Consider the following 18,265-nt stretch of genomic DNA (forward strand, 5'->3'; position numbering starts at 1 on the left):
TTCACATCCTCTGAGCGGCTTTCACTTCCCCTCAGTTACTATTTTCTTCTAATATTCAGCCTCGCTGGAGCTCTTCTCAGAATGACTTTATCTATCTATCTATCTATCTATCTATCTATCTATCTATCTATCTATCTATCTATCTATCTATCTATCTATCTATCTATCTATCTATCTATCTATCTATCTATCTATCTATCTATTCAGTACATTAGCATACACGTTTTCACCTAGAAATTATGGGGAGAGAAATTCCTCTGGCAAAAATCTGTCAAACGATTCCTACTTCATTTATTGATTTATTTATTTGTTTGTTTGTTTATTTACATATTTTATTTGGTAAACATTTTCATGTTCACACATTGTAAAAATTCCAAAACAAATATTGAAAACTATTTCTACTTTATTTATTTATTCATTCATTTACATATTTCATTTATTTATTTATTTATTTACTTCATATTCACACTTTGTAAAAAAGTTGAAAAAAAAACTGAAATAAATTTGTCATTTCATTTTACAATGGAAATTCTAAATTTAAAAAAGCTAGAATATATAAATATTTATAAACACTGAATAAATAAAAAAAACAACAAAATGAATAAATGAATAAATAAATAACTCTTGCAGTAAGTGATATTGGGGTGTTTTATTATTTTGTATAATTTTATTTTAACATTTTTCCAAACACAGCCATAAAATGTATATAAACTATGTATCCAAAAGTATTTGCACCCCTGACCATCATACACACATCAATATGTAGTTGAATAATTTAAATGTAAAAAAATTTTCCACTCGAATAAAATGTGGACCCATCACAATTTTGTTTATTTATTTGTTTGTTTATTATTTACTACACCTTCATTTTGCTGCCTGAATACAGTACCAGCACAAAGTCCCTTCCTGTCAAATCTAACGCTTCTAGAGGATCTTAAAGCTTAAGATTAATTCTTAATCAGTTTAAAGCTCTATATTTTTAGGCGTGTGTGTCGACTTCAGTTCAAAGTTTCAGTTTGAAGGAGATTCAAATCCAGAGATTTTTACAAAACACAGTTTTTTGTGCCTCACATCGTTCTCCAGCAGCTCCATCTGTGTCCACGCGCTGGAGAGTGGGTGCCAATACTTATGGAGCTAAAGGCATGAGTGTCTCTTAATCACCTTAACATCGATTTTCTCTCAGCGGAGTCGACTCTGATGAATGCGTTGAGATGAGGACGTGTCCTCTGAAAGAAAGCTTTCTAAGAGCGATTTTTATCGAATTAACTGAAAGCAGAGCAGGTGTGTGTGTGTGTGTGTGTGTGTGTGTGAAATGTAGGGCTTTGATATAAATCCTTGGAGAATTTTAGTGCCCTACATTAACTCAGAGGAAGACACAGAGCACAGGAGAGGATGCTGTTTCCATGACACTGAAACAAAGTCACCATAGCGTTACCACGGCGTTACCACGGTGTCACCCGGGGTTAGAGCAGGACTGCTACACTATTCCTAGGAGACAAGTGAAGGACAGATGTTTATTAACTCAAACTCTACAAAGCTTTGATTGAAAGTTGCTTCATACACACACACACACTTTTACATACACACACACAGTTCTACATACACACACACACACACACACACTTTTACATACACACACATTTACACACACACACACACTTTTACATACACACACATTTACACACACACACACACACACACTTTTACATACACACACATTTACACACACACACACTCGACATGGTGGATGTAGGGATGCGTGACAGAGTAAAATGGGTTCTTTGTCATCCACTGACATCCATATTAATAGAACGAAGCCACACACACACACACACACACCATTACCCCTTAATCCAAATAAAATCACTCAGATGATAAAGAAGATTGAAGTTTGCAGTTTGAACGGCTAAGCTAAGCTAGGCAGTTTGAATGCTAATAAAGCACAACAGATAGCTTTACGCTGGTGTGTTATTAGCTGTTAGGTTTAATTAGCAGAAAGTGTGATATGACTCATGGATGTAGCTTTAACGCTGTGAATACTTTTGTATGCTATATTTAGCTAACCATTTTGCCCCCATGAAGCTAAATTAGCTAGCCAATCAAGCTAATGAAGTCCTTTTTGTTTTAGCAGTATCTTATTTAATCTCAGCTAGCTTTTTTGTAACTTAGCCAGGCAATACTGTGGCGCGATAGCTACTGAATAACTAGCCTGTTCACAATTTTCTTTGAAAATTTTCTCTTTTTTTTTTTTTTTTGTTTTTTTCTTTTTATTGACACTTGTTTCCAAATCTCGTATAAAATGTTTCACAGCTAAACAGGGAAAGTTGTTTAGTGCTAACGATATTCAGTTTCTGAGGCGACTGAGCTCTGCTGAGGCGATGATTTGTAGTTAGTACAATGCTAGTTGTGTACAAAGTGTTAGCATGTGACATTAGCCTTGTAGCTCAATTATGTATAATATCCATAATATTTTGTCTAATTAAAAAATAACGGTGTATATTTTATTTTTTAGCGTCTTCTGTGTTGTAGCTTTATTTTCTCAGGGTTTAAAGCTAATCAGAGACGGCGTGACTCACGGCTCTTGATTTTATTTGCGGGTCATTACGAGCGCGGCTTGTGTGTTTTATATAACAGAAGAGCGCTGAGGCGAAGAAGGAGCGGCGGTGTGAAATACTGTGAGCTTCACGCCTGGGTTTTATGGAGAGAATGACCTCGGAGAGTCAGGCAGAGAAGCCTGGTCATAACTCAAAGCCCTGACACTTTCTCTCTCGCCGTGTGGAGTGTGATCATTTTTCTCTCCTTTTGAGGTCAGCAGCTAATCGAAACCCATAACGCACGCCATCACCTCGGCTCCGGGGCTATCGCTAATCGTCCCTCCGAGAGACCGGAGCGATGGTCAGCGCACACACTTTCACTTTACAGGAAGTTCTCATTTCATATGATTTGGAGGTTTAATTCTCACTCAGCCAGAAAATCCAGACAAAATAAGAGCAAGAGAGAGAGAGAGATCATCGCATCACTTCCTGTCGAGCGCTAATAGCTCAGAGCAACAGCCTTCTACACTATATTTCTAAAAATATTGGGACACCCCTCCAGATCATTAAGTTCAGGTGTTGTTTTTCAGGGGTTGGGCTCCGCCCCTTAGTTCCAGTGAAAGGAACTTTTAATGCTTCAGCTTCATACCAAGACATTTTGGACAATTTCATGCTCTTTGTGGGAACAGTTTGGGGATGACCCCTTCCAGTTCCAACATGACTGCACACCAGTGACCAAAGCAAGGTCCATAAAGACATGGATGAGTGAGTTTGGTGTGGAGGAACTTGACTGGCCGGAACAGAGTCCTGACCTCAACCCCATAGAACACCTTTGGGATGAATCAGAGTGGAGACTGTGAGTCAGACCTTCTCGTCCAACATCAGTGTCTGACCTCACAAATGCGCTTCTAGAGTAAAGGTCAAAAATTCCCATAAACACACTCCTAAACCTTGTGGAAAGCCTTCCCAGAAGAGTTGAAGCTGTTATAGCTGCAAAGGGCGGGACAACTCCATATTACATTCATGTGCATGGAAAGGCAGACGTCCCAAAACTTTAGGCAATATAGTGTATTTTCTTACATGATTTGGATCTTATGGACAATCGCAGACACACCGGAGCCGAACGCTGGCCTCTTAACGTCACAGACTCGCGTAAAATTAATTAAAGCGTTCAGTTGATGCTGTTTCAAACCGTCAGCCATGATCTACAGCGAATCTGATCCAAATCAGAGGCCTAGTTTGTTTCCAGGAGGTTAGAATAATGCGAGAAATTAGTAGCTGTTATGCTCGTGATTAGAAAATGAAAGTTTAAAGCTGCGGTTAGTGATTTTATCTTCCTTCCTGGCTGGGAGGAAATCTCAGTAAAGTAATACTAGGCAAATTTGTTTAGTTCACAAATTTGTCATAGCTGATCTGACTACATTCCTCTCTTTTTGGCTCTGAAATTTTTCTGGCCCTGAAATTAGCTCCACCCCTTGACACAAAGAATGCTGTTCAGACCTAAAGCTTAATTTTAACGTGTGGGGATCTAACAGAAGTTTGTTGTTGTTTTTGTGTCGCAATTGCAATGCGACCAACAGTGACAAAACGCTGCTTTAAGCTTGGAAGAAAACTGTTCAGAAAACTGTACAGCATAAATATGTAGGTATAGTGTGTAGATTGAACAGATGTCTGTTGTTATTTTTATTGCAATTGCAGTTCAGCTAAAATCCAGCAGAGGGCTCTAAAAGTGACAAACTGTCGCTTTAAGATTGATTACTTACACTACTCACAAAAAGTTAAGGATATTTGGCTTTTGGGTGAAATTTACGGAAAATGTGAAAAGTTCACACTACAGTGATATTATATCATGAAAGTAGGGCATTTAAGTAGAAGCTGCAATGGTGATTTCCTCATCTCAAACAATTTATTGAAACAAAAGCCAACAACAGTGGTGGGTATACCACAACAAAAAATCTCAATGTCTCAATAATCTGTCATGTGCCCTTGACCATCAATTACAGCTTGACAACAACGTCTCATGCTGTTCACGAGTCGACTTATTGTCTGCTGAGGCATGGCATTCCACTCTTCTTGAAGGGCGGCCCTCAGGTCATTGAGGTTCTGGGGTGCAGGGTTACGAGCCTCTACACGGCGACTCGGCTGATCCCACAGGTTTTCTATGGGATTCAGGTCTGGAGAAAGTGCAGGTCACTCCATTTGAGGTACCCCAGCCTCCAGCAGCCGTTCCCTAATGATGCGACCTCGATGAGCTGGAGCATTGTCGTCCATGAAGATGAAATTAGGCCTGTGTTGTTCATGCAGGGGCACAATGACTGGATTAATGATGTTATTCAGGTAGTACTGGCTTGTCACTGTACCATTCACAAGATGTAGGGCAGTTCTGTATTGAGTGGACACACCTGCCCAGACTGTAACACCACCACAACAGTGGCTGATGCATAGCGCTCTCCTTGACGTCTCCAACATCATTGGCGGCCATCATTTCTGCTCAACGTGAATCGACTTTCATCAGAGAACAGCACTGAGGCCCACCGGTCCCTCGTCCAGCGTAACGATGACGCCTGTGCCTGGTGGTGTGGTCAGGTACCCTTGCAGGTCTGCTAGCACTCAGACCACGCTGATGTAAACGGTTTCGAATGGTCTGACGTGACACTTGGGTTCCTCTCACCTCCCTTAAATGTGCCTGGAGTTGAGTGGCATTCATCATCCGGTTCCGCAGGGCACTGTTCACAATGAAGCGGTCATCAACGTGGGATGTGGCCAGAGGACGTCCACTTCTATGCCTTTCTGTGACTCTTCCAGTCTCTCTGTATCTCTGTCCCAACCTGCTGATGACACTCTGTGACACTCTAAGCTCATTGGCCACTTCCCTCTGAGAACATCCTGTTTGAAGCCTCACAATGGTGAGGTTCTGTTGATCAATTGTTAGGTGTGGTCTTGGTCTCATGATGTCAAAATGTGAACAGCATGATGAAGAGGACTGTTTAAATACCAATTCTAATTGAACCAGAAAATTTATTGGTCGATTCATGGATCAAACCCCAGTTGTGAATTTTGCCGTTAAGCACCTTGTTGGAGAACAGCAAGTTCTGCAAAAAGTACTGAAACACTGAACAGTTGGACATGTGCATTCAAAAGTGTAGAGAAGGTCAAAATAAGTTCACCTGGAAAGGTTATAGTGCATTTTAGGTGCATCCTGAAATTTCACCCCAAAGCCCAATATCCTTAACTTTTTGTGAGTAGTGTATTTTATTTATTGATATACAATCAAAATAATTTGTTTTCTGTGGTGGAAGAAATAAAAGCTTGATGAAAAAACACTTAAAAAATGTTTTTAAAGAAAGAGTTAAAATTTATATACACAATAAAAAAAATTATATATATATATATCTCTACTTCTTCGACCAACAGTAGCCCAATTTCCACCAGCGCCCTGTAGGTCAACAGCACCGATGGCGGTCATTGTTAACCCGGGCCTCGACCGATCCGGTATGAAATTTAGAGTACTGACGATTCGCATGGTTAAATTTGGCAATGTTTTATGCCGGATACCCTTCCTGATGCAACCCTCTCTATTTATCCGGGCTTGGAACCAGCACAGAAGTTACTGGACTGTGACCCCATGGCTAGATTATATATATATATATATATAACCATTTCCGTCAGTGTGTGCCCCCAAATGTCTCTGCGTTGTGTTTTCTTTTTAGTGAAAGGTGAATGAGGAGGACACCAAGATTGTTGTAGTCAAACCGAGTAGCTTTCCTTTATTAGGCTCTCTTTCTTGTTCTTCCCTCAGCCACTCTCACAGCACCAACAGCACAGCAACAGCCTTATCACAAAGGATATAGAAATCTCATCTCTCCTGATGTACAACACAGAGGAATAAATCATTTCTCTGCCACTAGAAATCATCTTTGGAGTGAAATAATGATTGGATTCTGTGGCTGTGTGAGTGACTGATGATTAAATATAAATATTTTACATAAAATCAGATTTACGCCGAGGAGAAGTGATCGTACCGTCAGAATTCATACACCATAACTCTAGAGAGAGAGAGAGGGAGAGAGAGAGAAAGGGAGTGACAGAGAAAGAAAAAAAGAAAGAAAGAAAAAGACTGAGAGAGGGAGAGAGATATAGAAAGAGAGAGACAGAGAGAGAGAGACAGAGAGAGAGAGAGAGAAGGTGATGCGGTTTGATGAGTTGCCTGTTCTAAGGTTAATTGAATTTTGTCTGAAGACAGCAGATTGCTTTTTCATTGGCTTTCTGTAATTTTTCACCTCTTGACATCTCTCTCTCTCTCTCTCTCTCTCTCTCACTCCCCCCCCCCTCTCCAGGCGATGGCCGAGGTGGTAGATCTCCTCTCCACACCCCATAACGTCCAGATCAGTGAGGTGACCTGTGACTCGTTCCGTGTTGCCTGGGAGATGACCCCGGAGGACGCGGGACGCGTGACGCATTACTTCATCGACCTGAGCCGCAAAGCCGGAGGAGAGAGAAACCGCTTCAAACACCGAGTGAGTGCATCCTCATGGATCGTGGGCTTTTTACTTCACCCTCAAACCACAGCAGGTTTCCAAGACGAAACATTTCTTATGAATAAATAAGGATATTATTTTTTATCCATTTATGGTTACATTTACAAACACGTTTTTTTTTTCTCAACCTCTTTCTCTCTTACTACGATGTGATGATGAGCAAATCATTGAGAAAAAACATTTTTTTCTCAATGATTTGCTCCACCTCCTGTTCCATCTCAGACTCTACAGAACGCTATCATCAGATCAATACCACTGTACAGTGTTTCAGCTTTAATATACGGATCATACTGTCCTACTGAGGGAGAGAGAGAGAGAGAGAGAGACAGAGAGACAGAGAGAGAGAGAGAGACAGAGAGAGAGAGAGAGAGAGAGAGGGATACAGAGAGAGAGAGAGAGACAGAGAGAGACAGAGAGAGAGATAAAGGAGGCGAGAATAAATATGAAAGCACTTGGAGGTTTGGAGATCAGATTATCAGCCCATATAAGAGTGTGTGTGTGTGTGTGTGTGTGACTTTTCCCAGTAGCTTCTCATCTAGAAACTCAAAGGCCTCATCATGAAATGTGCCGTGAGTCGGTGACTAATCACACACTCGCTTCCTCTTCAATGCCCCCCCACCACCCCCAAAAAAATGCTGCGGGCGTGCGTCAAAAGGTCGGCATACAGGAGTGATGCAGGAGGAGTGAAGAAATCATCATTTATCTAGCCGATAAAACCTGTGGGCAGTAAATACATAAATAAATAAATAATTGAGGATTTTTGGTTCAAACCCAATTTGGATACGGACGCCCTCAACGCTCGCTTCGTGAAAAAGCCCGAGTTGTTTATTTCTCCTCAGTGACCGCATCACAAGGCTCTCTGACTGTCGGTCAGCAGCAGAAAATCGCTTTTAATCGCTCTCGCTGGCTCTGAAGGGCAGGGTTGCTATGGTTATGGGCTTCTGCGCTTCCTGTAATTGGTTTTGCTTGTCAAAGGAGTGAGACTTCACAAATAAACTAATTAGCTTTGATAAGAGTCCTGATATTTATGAAGGAGGAATATTTATTTCCACAACAAAGCGCAATGCCAGTTCATTCACATCATATGCTTCGAATGAAATCAGTTTTTAAAAGATAAGGAGGATTCCACATGTTGATGTCAGACGGTTTATAAAATAATATTTAACACATTCTGCGATTATACGAGTTTCCTTTTATGTCTTTTTGATCCAAAAAATAGCATCTGAGGGAAGTGGTGGCTCAAGCAGTTAAGACTGTTTGGAAGGTCGGGGATTCGAACCCCAGTATTGCCAACCAACCACTGTTGGGTCCTTGAGCAAGGCCCTTAACCCTCCCTGCTCCGGGGGCTCTGACCCTGGCTTCCTAATAAGCTGGAATATGTGAAAACCAGGGGGTTGGTAGCTCAAGTGGTTAAGGCTCCGGAAGATCAGGGGTTCAAGCTGACCACCAAGTTGCCACCACTGGGCCCTTGAGCATGGCCCCCAATCCCCCATGCTCCAGGAGTGCTGCATCATGGCTGACCCTGTGCTTGGACCCCAACCCCAAGGATGGGATATGCGAAGAAACAATTTTGCCAAGCAGCCACCGTTGGGCCCTTGAGCAAGGCCCTTAACCCCCATGCTACAGGGGTGCTGCATCATGGCTGACCCTGTGCTCTGACCCCAACCCCCAAGGATGTGATATGCAAAGAAGAAAGAATTTCACTGTGCAGTAATGTATATGTGACAAATAAAGACTACATTACTTGAAATCTGTGTATCTAAGCCAGGAGACTGAACACACACAGGGTGTGGTGTTAAAGAAAATAAATCAGTGACGGTGTTGTTGTGTGATGAAGCTTGTGTGATGAACTTCCTGTTAATCAGCCCTGACCTGATGATTTCACACCAACACTGGAGAAATGTTAAAATAAACGTCTTGTTTTTTTTTTTAATGAAAAATCACTAATTGCACACATTTTTTTAATTAGTCCATGTGACTGCTGTTACTATAGAAACAACACACAAGTTATTTCCTGTTATCCCTTAGATTAAAGCAGCGGTAAGCACACATGCATGGTGCCATGTGTTGTTTTTCTGATCTTTTTGGCTCAAGCCTTTTGGATGATTATACATCCACTTCTTCCTATATTCTACAGATTTGGAGATAAATTCTATTTTTATATTCTAAAACTAGAGGGGACACAAACTTTATGTCTATAAAGTGTCTATGAAGAGTCTGCTACCTGTTAACGAATTGCATACAAAGTGTCCGCTAGCTATTAATGAAGTGTCTATTAGCTGTCTTTGAAATGTTTACAAAATATCTACGGAGTGTCTACTAACTGTCTATGAAATGTCTACGAAGTGTCTTGAAATATCTATGAAGTGTCTACAGTGTTTACTAGCTGTCTATGTAATGTTTACAAAATATCTACGAAAGTTCTCCAAAGTGTCTATGAAATGTCTACAAAGTGTTTATGAAATGTCTACAAAATGTCTAAGAAATATCTACAAAGTGTTTACTAGATGTCTATGTAATGTTTACGAAATACCTACGAAATCTCTGCTAGCTGTCTAGAAAAAAAGTCTACTAGCTGTTTGTGAAATGTCTACAAAGTCTCTACTAGCTGTCTACGAAGTCTCTACTAGCTGTCTACGAAGTCTCTACTAGCAGTTAACGACTTTAACCCCGCAGATAACGTGTTACTTTGTGATTTCACAGGACGTTCCCACTAAGCTGGTGGCTAAGGCGGTGCCTCTGCCGATGGCCGTGAGAGGTCACTGGTTCCTGAGCCCTCGCACCGAGTACTGTGTGGCCGTCCAGACCGCCATCCGCCAGCCTGACGGAGACTACCAGGTCCACTCCACCTCTCTCAACTTCTCTAGCAACCTTGTTACAACAAATCCTTCTAATAATTAAAAAAAAAAGATTATTATTACTGTTATTATTCCAGGTGTCTGAGTGGAGTCAGGTGGTGGAGTTCTGCACCGGGGGTAAGAATCATCATCACTTCCAATGTGTTCTTCAAAGCCACTCTTAGCTTAAGCTTTGCTACAGAGATTAATAAATAAATAAATAATCTACTGACCGAATGACCAAACATGTGGCGGCTGCGTGACTGACTGCACATCTGGAGGTGTGTTATGGTGTTTCTGTGCTGTAGATTACGCTGTCGATCATCTGCAGCAGCTCCTGGATAAAGCTCGGGGTGTAGCGGGAAGGCTGCTGCGCTTCTCAGTGTTTTACCGCAACCAGCATCCTGAATACTTCCACTATGTCAGGTGGGTGTCACTTTATGACATCATCTTAGGGTTTTCTTTCCCTTCTCGACTTCTCGTGTCTCAGAAGAAGCAAGAGTTATCTGCTTATTCCATTCTTATTCTATTTTAATATTTTTATATATTGTATAATGATAGTCTGTTTCATAACATATTTTGTATTATATTCTTATGTTCTTTTTATACTTGATAATCGGGGCAGTGGTAGCTCAAGTGGTAAAGGTTCTGGGTCATTGACCGAAAGATTCACGGCCCAGCACCACCAAGCTGCCACCGTTGGGCCCTTGAGCAAGGCCCTTAACCCACCCTGCCCCAGGGGCACTGTATCATGGCTGACCCTGCACTCTGACCCCAACCTCCCAAAGATGGGATATGCGAAGAAAGAACTTCACTGTGCAGTCATGTATACGTGACAAATAAAGACAACTTAACTTCTTTTTATTTGAGATTCTTCTTTCTTATATTTTACATTTTTATTTCAATCATAGGACAGTCGTAAAAAACCTTTCACTACATGTTGTACTGTGTATGATTGGGTATGTGACAAATATACATTTCTATTTGAAAAGGAAGTTGTTATACTTGAAAAAAGGGGAGTTATACTGGAAAATGGAGTCCTGAGCAATTTCTTGGTTTGCTTGGCCTCTAGCTCGGTGTATCATATTTGTTGGTATTTTATTTGGGTTGTTTTTTGCCTTGAAGCATTTCTCTCTGTTTGGTTTTCTCCACAGAACGGAATGTGGAGGTTCGATGCCCCCGTCTCTGAAGGACAACAGCGGCAGCCACGGTTCTCCCATCAACGGAAAGCTCTGTGGCGTCTTCCTGAGCTGCAACACCGAGTTCGACACGGGTCTCCCCCCTAAAGACTCGCCCTACGGCCCCCTGCGTTTCCAGATCTCCGCCGCGCTCCTCCTGAAGCCCGAGACGCACCTCTACTTCGCGGATTTCTACTGCATGTACACGGCGTATCACTACGTGGTCTTGGTCCTGGCTCCCGTTGGCTCGGAGGGCGACCACTTCTGTGACGGCCGTCTCCCTCTGCTGGACCTCACCTCCAATCCATTCCTGACGTACGTCCCCGGGGACGAACCGACGTTCTGTCACGCCAGTGACGTCATCGTGGAGGTTCTGTACACAGAGGCGCTGCCTTTGGATCTAGGCACGGTGGCGCAGATCAGCGGCCATCACCAGGTTATGAGCCTCTCTACAGCCAATGCAAAGAAAGACCCCAGCTGCAAGGTGTGTAACATCAGCGTCGGACGCTGAGACACCGGACTGGAGTGCTGCAGAATTCCTGAGGAAGTGATCCGAGTAGAAAAGAAAGCAACCTAGCAGTGTTACGAAGATCATTTAAAACACGTTCCAGATTGAAAAACCTCTCCTGATTCTTCTCTTCTATTTATTTCATTTGATGAACAAATCATCAGGCCAAAATAATCTGTAATATTAATATACACCAACCAGGCATAACATTATAACCACCTGCGTAATATTGTGTTGGTCGCTGCCGAATCAGCCCTGACCCGTCCTGCACTGTGTATTCTGACACCTTTCTATCAGAAACATCATTAACTTCTTCTTCAGCAATCTGAGCAACAGTAGCTCGTCTGTTGGATCGGATCACATGGGCCAGCCTTCTAATCGCTCCCCACGTCCATCAATGAGCCTCGGCCGCCCATGACCCTGTCGCCAGGTCACCACTGTTCCTTCCTTGGACCACTTTTGATAACTGACCACTGCAGACCGGGAACACCCCACAAGAGCTGCAGTTTTGGAGACGCTCTGATCCAGTGGTCTAGCCATCACAGATTAGCCCTTTTGGTCAAATCCTTACTCTTGTCCATTTTTCCTGCTTCTAACATCAACTTTGAGGACAAAATGTTGACTTGCTGCCTAATATATCCCACCCACTAACAGGTGCCATGATGAGGAGATCATCAGAGTTATTCACGGCACCTCTCAGTGGTCATAATGTTATGCCTGATCGGTGTATATTATATGAAAGCCATAAAACGCACATACTGCCAAATCAGTAACCATCAATGATCCGATAGGGATCGGTGCTACCTAATTCAGTTACCAAAATGCAGCTGAATGCAAACGTTTGTACCCCCTTTAGGACAAAATTAAATTTCTTTCATGCACAAGAAGACAGTCAGCATGTTTCTGGAGAATTTCATGAGATATCACCATCTAATTGTAAAGAAATAGTTAAATTAATTAATTAATTAATGAGTTTTAGACTCTGTCGTTTCCTCTGCACCGCTTTTGAATGCTCCTGTTATAGAAACCGCCCTCCTTTTTTTCCATCTGTAATTCTCATATGCTGCCTTCTTCAAATCCCAAGGACAGCTTTTAGTCACAAACTTCTTTTTTTTTGTTTCATTTCAAACTCTCTCGATGTTTCATATTGTTGTGTTAATTCAAAACACACACATTTTATTTTTTATTAACTTCTTGGAAACCTTCCTGTATATAAAGCATAAAACAGAGGTTTATGTTTTGTTTCGGGTTTTGTCTTTTCTTCTCCCTCAAACCCATCCATCCATTGTCTATACCCACTTTATTCCTAATTAGGGTCACGGGGATCTGCTGGAGCCTATCCCAGCACACATTGGGCAAAAGGCAGGGGTACACCCTGGACAGGTTACCAGTCCATCACAGGGCCACATATAGACAGACAACTACACACACTCACTCCTATGGGGAATTTAGAATGACCAATTAACTTAATGTACATGTTTTGGGACTGTGGGAGGAAACCGGAGTACCCGGAGTAAACCCATGCAGGCACGGGGGAGAACATGCAAACTCCACACAGAAAGGCTACGCCTGTTCAAACCCGGGATTCAACCCCAGGACCTTCTTGCTGTGAGGCAACAGTGCTGACCACTAAGGAAATGACTCTTGCTCTTGAGCAGGTCAAGATTTGCGTGAGGTTTATACTGTATGGAGGACAATCCGTGATAGAGCGAAGAAGAGGCTTTACATTAAACCCCAGGCTCTAAAATGTTTACATTCTTGCTCGTTAGACACGTTAATGCCATGACAGAAGAGAAAGAACAACAACAAGAAATAAACTTTAGACACAAAACTTTCAAGAAGATTGTATTTTTGTTAAACAGATCAATACAATAGAAATGAATACGAAATATATAAAATAATATACAGTGCTGCATCATCATCATCATCATCATCATCATCGTCAGTCTCGGTGTCCGTATGTGTTTGATTCAATCCAGATCTAGATCAGCTGCACTGCCCCACTGGCCACTAGGGGCGCTATGGTGCGATAACGCATTAAGTGCTGCGAGCCTTCCTCCAGATCCACCACGTACTCCCTGAAACACACCAAGCATCACGACACACACACACACACACACACACACACGACTTCTGTTACAGTTCTCACGTACGTTAACCTGATCACCAAAAAAAACCAAATCCTGATCATACGTGATAACGTCTATGTTAAAGTTTATGTCAAAAAAAAAAGAAAGTATAATTTGATGGGTGGGGTTATATATATTTATAATTTTAGTCATTTCGCAGCTCTGCTAAAACACAATGGCATACAAAAGTGTCAACAAGGTAAAGCACTCTGATCCTGATGCTACCACCATCATGCTTCACTGCTGTTACCCCCGCACTCAGGTTGTTCAATCAGTATCAGTTCGTAATCAATAAATAAATAAACAAGCCAATGATTAAATAAATGAGGAATAAATCAAATTAAGTGCTCATCAATTAGTTTAAACCAGATTACACTTCATTTCAGCTAATATTTCAGAAACGCAAGAAAATTCATCACTTAACTAAGCAGCTATAAACTAAAGTTATGGCTTCTAACAAGAACGAATCAGCTACTGACCAGAAGGTTGTGAGTTCCAATCCCAGCTCCAACAATCATGCTGAGTCTCTGAGCAAGGCCCTTAACCCTCAATTGCTCAGATAAAAATGTCTGTGGGGATCTGATAGGTTAGTGGTTAAAATGTTGGGCTACTGATCAGAAGGTAGTTCGAATCCCAGGTCCAACAATCTCTGCTTCTGAGCAAGGCCTTTATCCCTCAGATAAAAATGTAAAAAAAAGAAGTCTGTGGTAGGTTAGTTGTTAAGATGTCAATTTTCATCAACTCAAGCGTGAGTTGATGAGTTGAGGAGTTGACCACTCGGGAAACTAAACACCCCAGTCTCACTATGTCGATATTTACTGGTCCCACTCGTTTCCTTCAGTGACATCATTTACATGAGTGTGTGTGATTGAATAAACCCCACCAGAAGACGTGAAAGCTGTGAAAGCCGAGCTGGTTCACGTCTGGAAAAGCAGAGCTGATGAACTACACGTTTTTTATTTTTACTTTTTATTTCGATGTTTATCGTCTCCGCTGCGGTCATTTTTCAGGAACTCATCTCTATCTGCTGAGACACTTTTCCAGGTTTGCGCCTAGACCTCAGTATGGCAGCAAACGGCATTTATAGTGCACTTGTGAATTTAGGTCAGGATCCTGTGTCTGTGTGTGTGTGTGTGTGTGTGTGTTTAAACTCTACCTCTGGTCATCAGTCTCGGGCTCCACAAGGATGTTGTCCTGCCTCTCCTTCACACGCAGGAACACAAAGGAGTCCAGACACGGCTGTGGAACTACACACACACACACACACACAATTATTATTCTTAATGGCATTTCTATTAAAAGCTTGATAAACATCACAATATAGATTTGCAATAACTGTTGGCAGTACAGTTAAAAACAAACAAATAAATAAATAAAAGCTTTTCAGTGATTTAGATCATTTAAAAAATATTTTAATACTTATACATCATTTCATTTAGATAAAAAGGAGAAAGGAAAGGAGAAAATAAATAAAATAAATTAATTAATACAAAAATCCAAATACATATAATCAAAAATACATATCTCAAATAAATAAATAAACTATTTTTTTAAAAATTGCAATAAAAGATTAAAGTATAAAGTGAATGATAAAAGCAGAGAGGATATTTCAGAAAAGTTCTGTGGTATAATTGACCCTGATTTGATATGATACTGCTGTACCTCTCAGTTCAGTACACAGTGAAGGTTAAAGCGGCGATCTGAGACGTCTCCTAAACGCTCCTCACCTGCTTTAAGCATGTCGATGCTCTGCAGGTTGGGAGGCATGTGTTTCAGCGCCACAGCCTTCAGGTACACTTCTGTATTGGCCAGATACCTGTGAACACACAACACCATCACTGAACACACTGCGACAGACACGAACCACACGAACACGCCGCTCAGTGTCGGACCGGACGCTCACTCTTTGGCGAAGGCGAACTCTTCGGGAGAGAGGAACGAGGGATCGCCGTCTGCTCGAGACTTCTCCTTCTCCAAAACGTGAGGGAAAAACTTCTCAATCTGGAGCATGGATATAAAAAAGAAGACAAAGTGCAAATCATCATCATCTTTCTGTGACAGTCAAATGCACACAAATATACAAGTGCAAAAGTTTCCACCCCCCCCAATTTCACCTCTGACTAAAGTGTCTAATAACTTCAGCAATCAGTAATATGGATCTTCTACATGCTTTACTGCCTTTCCGTGTGATCTCATTTTTCAGCACAAAGAAGCGACATGATGGGAGTCATGTCCAGGGGGGTGAATACTTATGCAATATCAACTCATTTGGATATACACTTATGTTGCCAAAAGTATCGGGACACCCCTCCAGATCATTGAGTTCAGGTGTTGTTTTTCAGAGGTTGCTCTCGGCCCATTAGTTCCAGTGAAAGGAACTCTTAATGCTTCAGCTTCATACCAAGACATTTTGGACAATTTCATGCTCTTTGTGGGAACAGTTTGGGGATGACCCCTTCCTGTTCCAACATGACTGCACACCAGTGACCAAAGCAAGGTCCATAAAGACATGGATGAGTGAGTTTGGTGTGGATGAACTTGAGTGACCTTTTGGTGTCCCAAAACTTTTGGCACTATAGTGTCTTTACAAGCTGCATTGATTCCCAGCCACCACCACCACCACCACCACCACCACTACCTTCCCTACATGTATTGTTTATATTCACAATATATAAAAAACATCACATTTTATTGTGGTAACCATGGAAACTACAGTGTTACCGCGGTTACCTTCTGCAGCCGGGAGCGGAGGTAGCTGCTGAGGACGAAGCGGATGCGGTCGATCTCCATGCGGTGGATGCTGGCCTTCAGGTCACCCTTCCTCACACGCTGCAGGTTCTCCTCCTACACACACCCACACCCACATACACGTCCCTAAACAGGGTCCAGTTCATACACAACTCTTTGTGTGTGTGTGTATCCATACCATGTGTGTGAGTTGCTCCATCACACACTCTACCAGCTCAGATTTGTTCTCCAGGAGCTCTGGAGAGAACTTCTCATTGAGCCAGGCCTGAACAACACACACACACACACAGAGAGACTTAATTACTACTAATACTGCTAATAATAATAATAATAACAACAACCACAACAATAATAATACGTATTATGACGTAAATTTCCCTTTGGGACGAATAAAGTATCTATCTATCTATCTATCTATCTATCTATCTATCTATCTATCTATCACAATATTTTAGCATCGGGTATTAATGTGGTACTTTATTTAAAAAAATAAGTAGGGAAAAATATAAGACAAATAAATAAATGAATATTAATGTCATTACATTTACACACACACACACACACACACACACACATTAGTCGTTACTCTATACTAAGAATTAAAATATTACATAAGAAAAAAATACATAAACAAGTAGTGTGTAATAGACAGTACTTCATGGCTCTGTCCCAATCCGAACACTGCAGCACTAAACAGTATCCCTAAATAGTCCGCACGGGCATTATGGTAACCATGGTAACCTGTAGTGGAGCGGTATTTGGACACACTCCTCCGTGTGGTTTGGGACACAGCCCCGGCTCTCTCAGATCTCCGGGTTTCTCACCTCCTCCAGCCTGGCGATGAGTTCGGCCGGGGTCAGCACGTCCTCCTCCTGGCTCTCCTCTCCTCCACTCAGGTCACTGGCCTCCGACAGCGCGTCCGCCATCATGTTATGATATTTATACAAAGCTAAAAATGAGCGGGGGGAAAAACGTAGTAGCTAATGTTCGCTAAGCCGAACTGGAATAGACCGCGCTTCCCACAATCCAAGATGGCGGTTTATAGATCCACACAGAGTTATTTAACACTGTTCTGTCTTCTCACTGAACTCCGACATGTTTACACTCCAGGGTAAAAACCGTCTTCCGGCAAAGGGAAAAATTTCGCGCCATATCGTATGGGCGTGGCCTAGGTTGACGTTGTTCGAGCTGGTTGTTTCTGCGCAGAACTGCGCAGAAAACAAAAATATAATTATATTTGCTAGAATAAATTTTTAAAAGGAATTATTTACAGTAGAGACAACTTAACTCTAATTAGCATCTTCATTTTATGTGTAATAAGTACTCCACAAGCTGCTGCTTTTATTATTATTATTATTATTATTATTATTATTATTATTATTATTAACATTTCTCCTTTTATATAAATTCCTATGATTGGTTGTAAAATCAGTGTGAAAAGGCAATAAGAAGATTATTTCTACTAAAAGTCGTTATACAGGGTGAATTAAGGTAAATAAGGGTAGTTAAATTTAGTAACATTTATTCTATGTAAAAATTAAAAATAAGTCAAAAATTATTTTAATAAGCCTTTTCAGTGGAACTGGGCCTAAAAAAAGTAGCCAAGTTCATGAGCTATTAGAAAACTTTCATAATGAATGGTCGGATTTTCAAATCCTGTAATCCTGTTACATTTTAATTTATTAGATTAGATTAGATTCAGCTTTATTGTCAGTGTGTGAGGTACGTGTACAAAGCCAGTGAAATGCAGTAATCATTAAATTTGTGACAAATAAATAATTTAAAATCTGAAA

General features: G+C 41.3%; 2 protein-coding genes across 2 annotated transcripts in view; one reads left to right on the forward strand and one right to left on the reverse strand.

The window, feature by feature from the left end:
• Nucleotides 1-12,825, forward strand: part of LOC131352505 (phytanoyl-CoA hydroxylase-interacting protein) — a 14,916-nt gene extending 2,091 nt beyond the window's left edge. Inside the window, exons 2-6 of the mRNA XM_058388649.1 lie at nucleotides 6,872-7,051; nucleotides 9,776-9,910; nucleotides 10,008-10,047; nucleotides 10,218-10,335; nucleotides 11,064-12,825. Of these exons, the coding sequence (XP_058244632.1) occupies nucleotides 6,875-7,051; nucleotides 9,776-9,910; nucleotides 10,008-10,047; nucleotides 10,218-10,335; nucleotides 11,064-11,598 (1,005 nt within the window). The 5' untranslated portion in view covers nucleotides 6,872-6,874 and the 3' untranslated portion in view covers nucleotides 11,599-12,825. The remainder of the gene's footprint in view (nucleotides 1-6,871; nucleotides 7,052-9,775; nucleotides 9,911-10,007; nucleotides 10,048-10,217; nucleotides 10,336-11,063) is intronic.
• Nucleotides 12,826-13,453: 628 nt separating this feature from the next.
• On the reverse strand, nucleotides 13,454-17,620 carry gins4 (GINS complex subunit 4 (Sld5 homolog)). Its single transcript, XM_058388650.1, has 7 exons — nucleotides 17,297-17,620; nucleotides 16,651-16,737; nucleotides 16,455-16,568; nucleotides 15,628-15,725; nucleotides 15,452-15,540; nucleotides 14,881-14,971; nucleotides 13,454-13,673 (listed from the first exon to the last, which is right to left on the reverse strand). Exons 1-7 carry the CDS (start codon nucleotides 17,399-17,401, stop codon nucleotides 13,577-13,579), a joined length of 681 nt encoding a protein of 226 aa, XP_058244633.1. The 5' UTR covers nucleotides 17,402-17,620; the 3' UTR covers nucleotides 13,454-13,576.
• Between the last annotated feature and the right edge of the window lie 645 nt (nucleotides 17,621-18,265).

This window comes from Hemibagrus wyckioides, linkage group LG05 (assembly GCF_019097595.1).
Source record: "Hemibagrus wyckioides isolate EC202008001 linkage group LG05, SWU_Hwy_1.0, whole genome shotgun sequence".
Lineage (NCBI taxonomy): Eukaryota > Metazoa > Chordata > Actinopteri > Siluriformes > Bagridae > Hemibagrus > Hemibagrus wyckioides.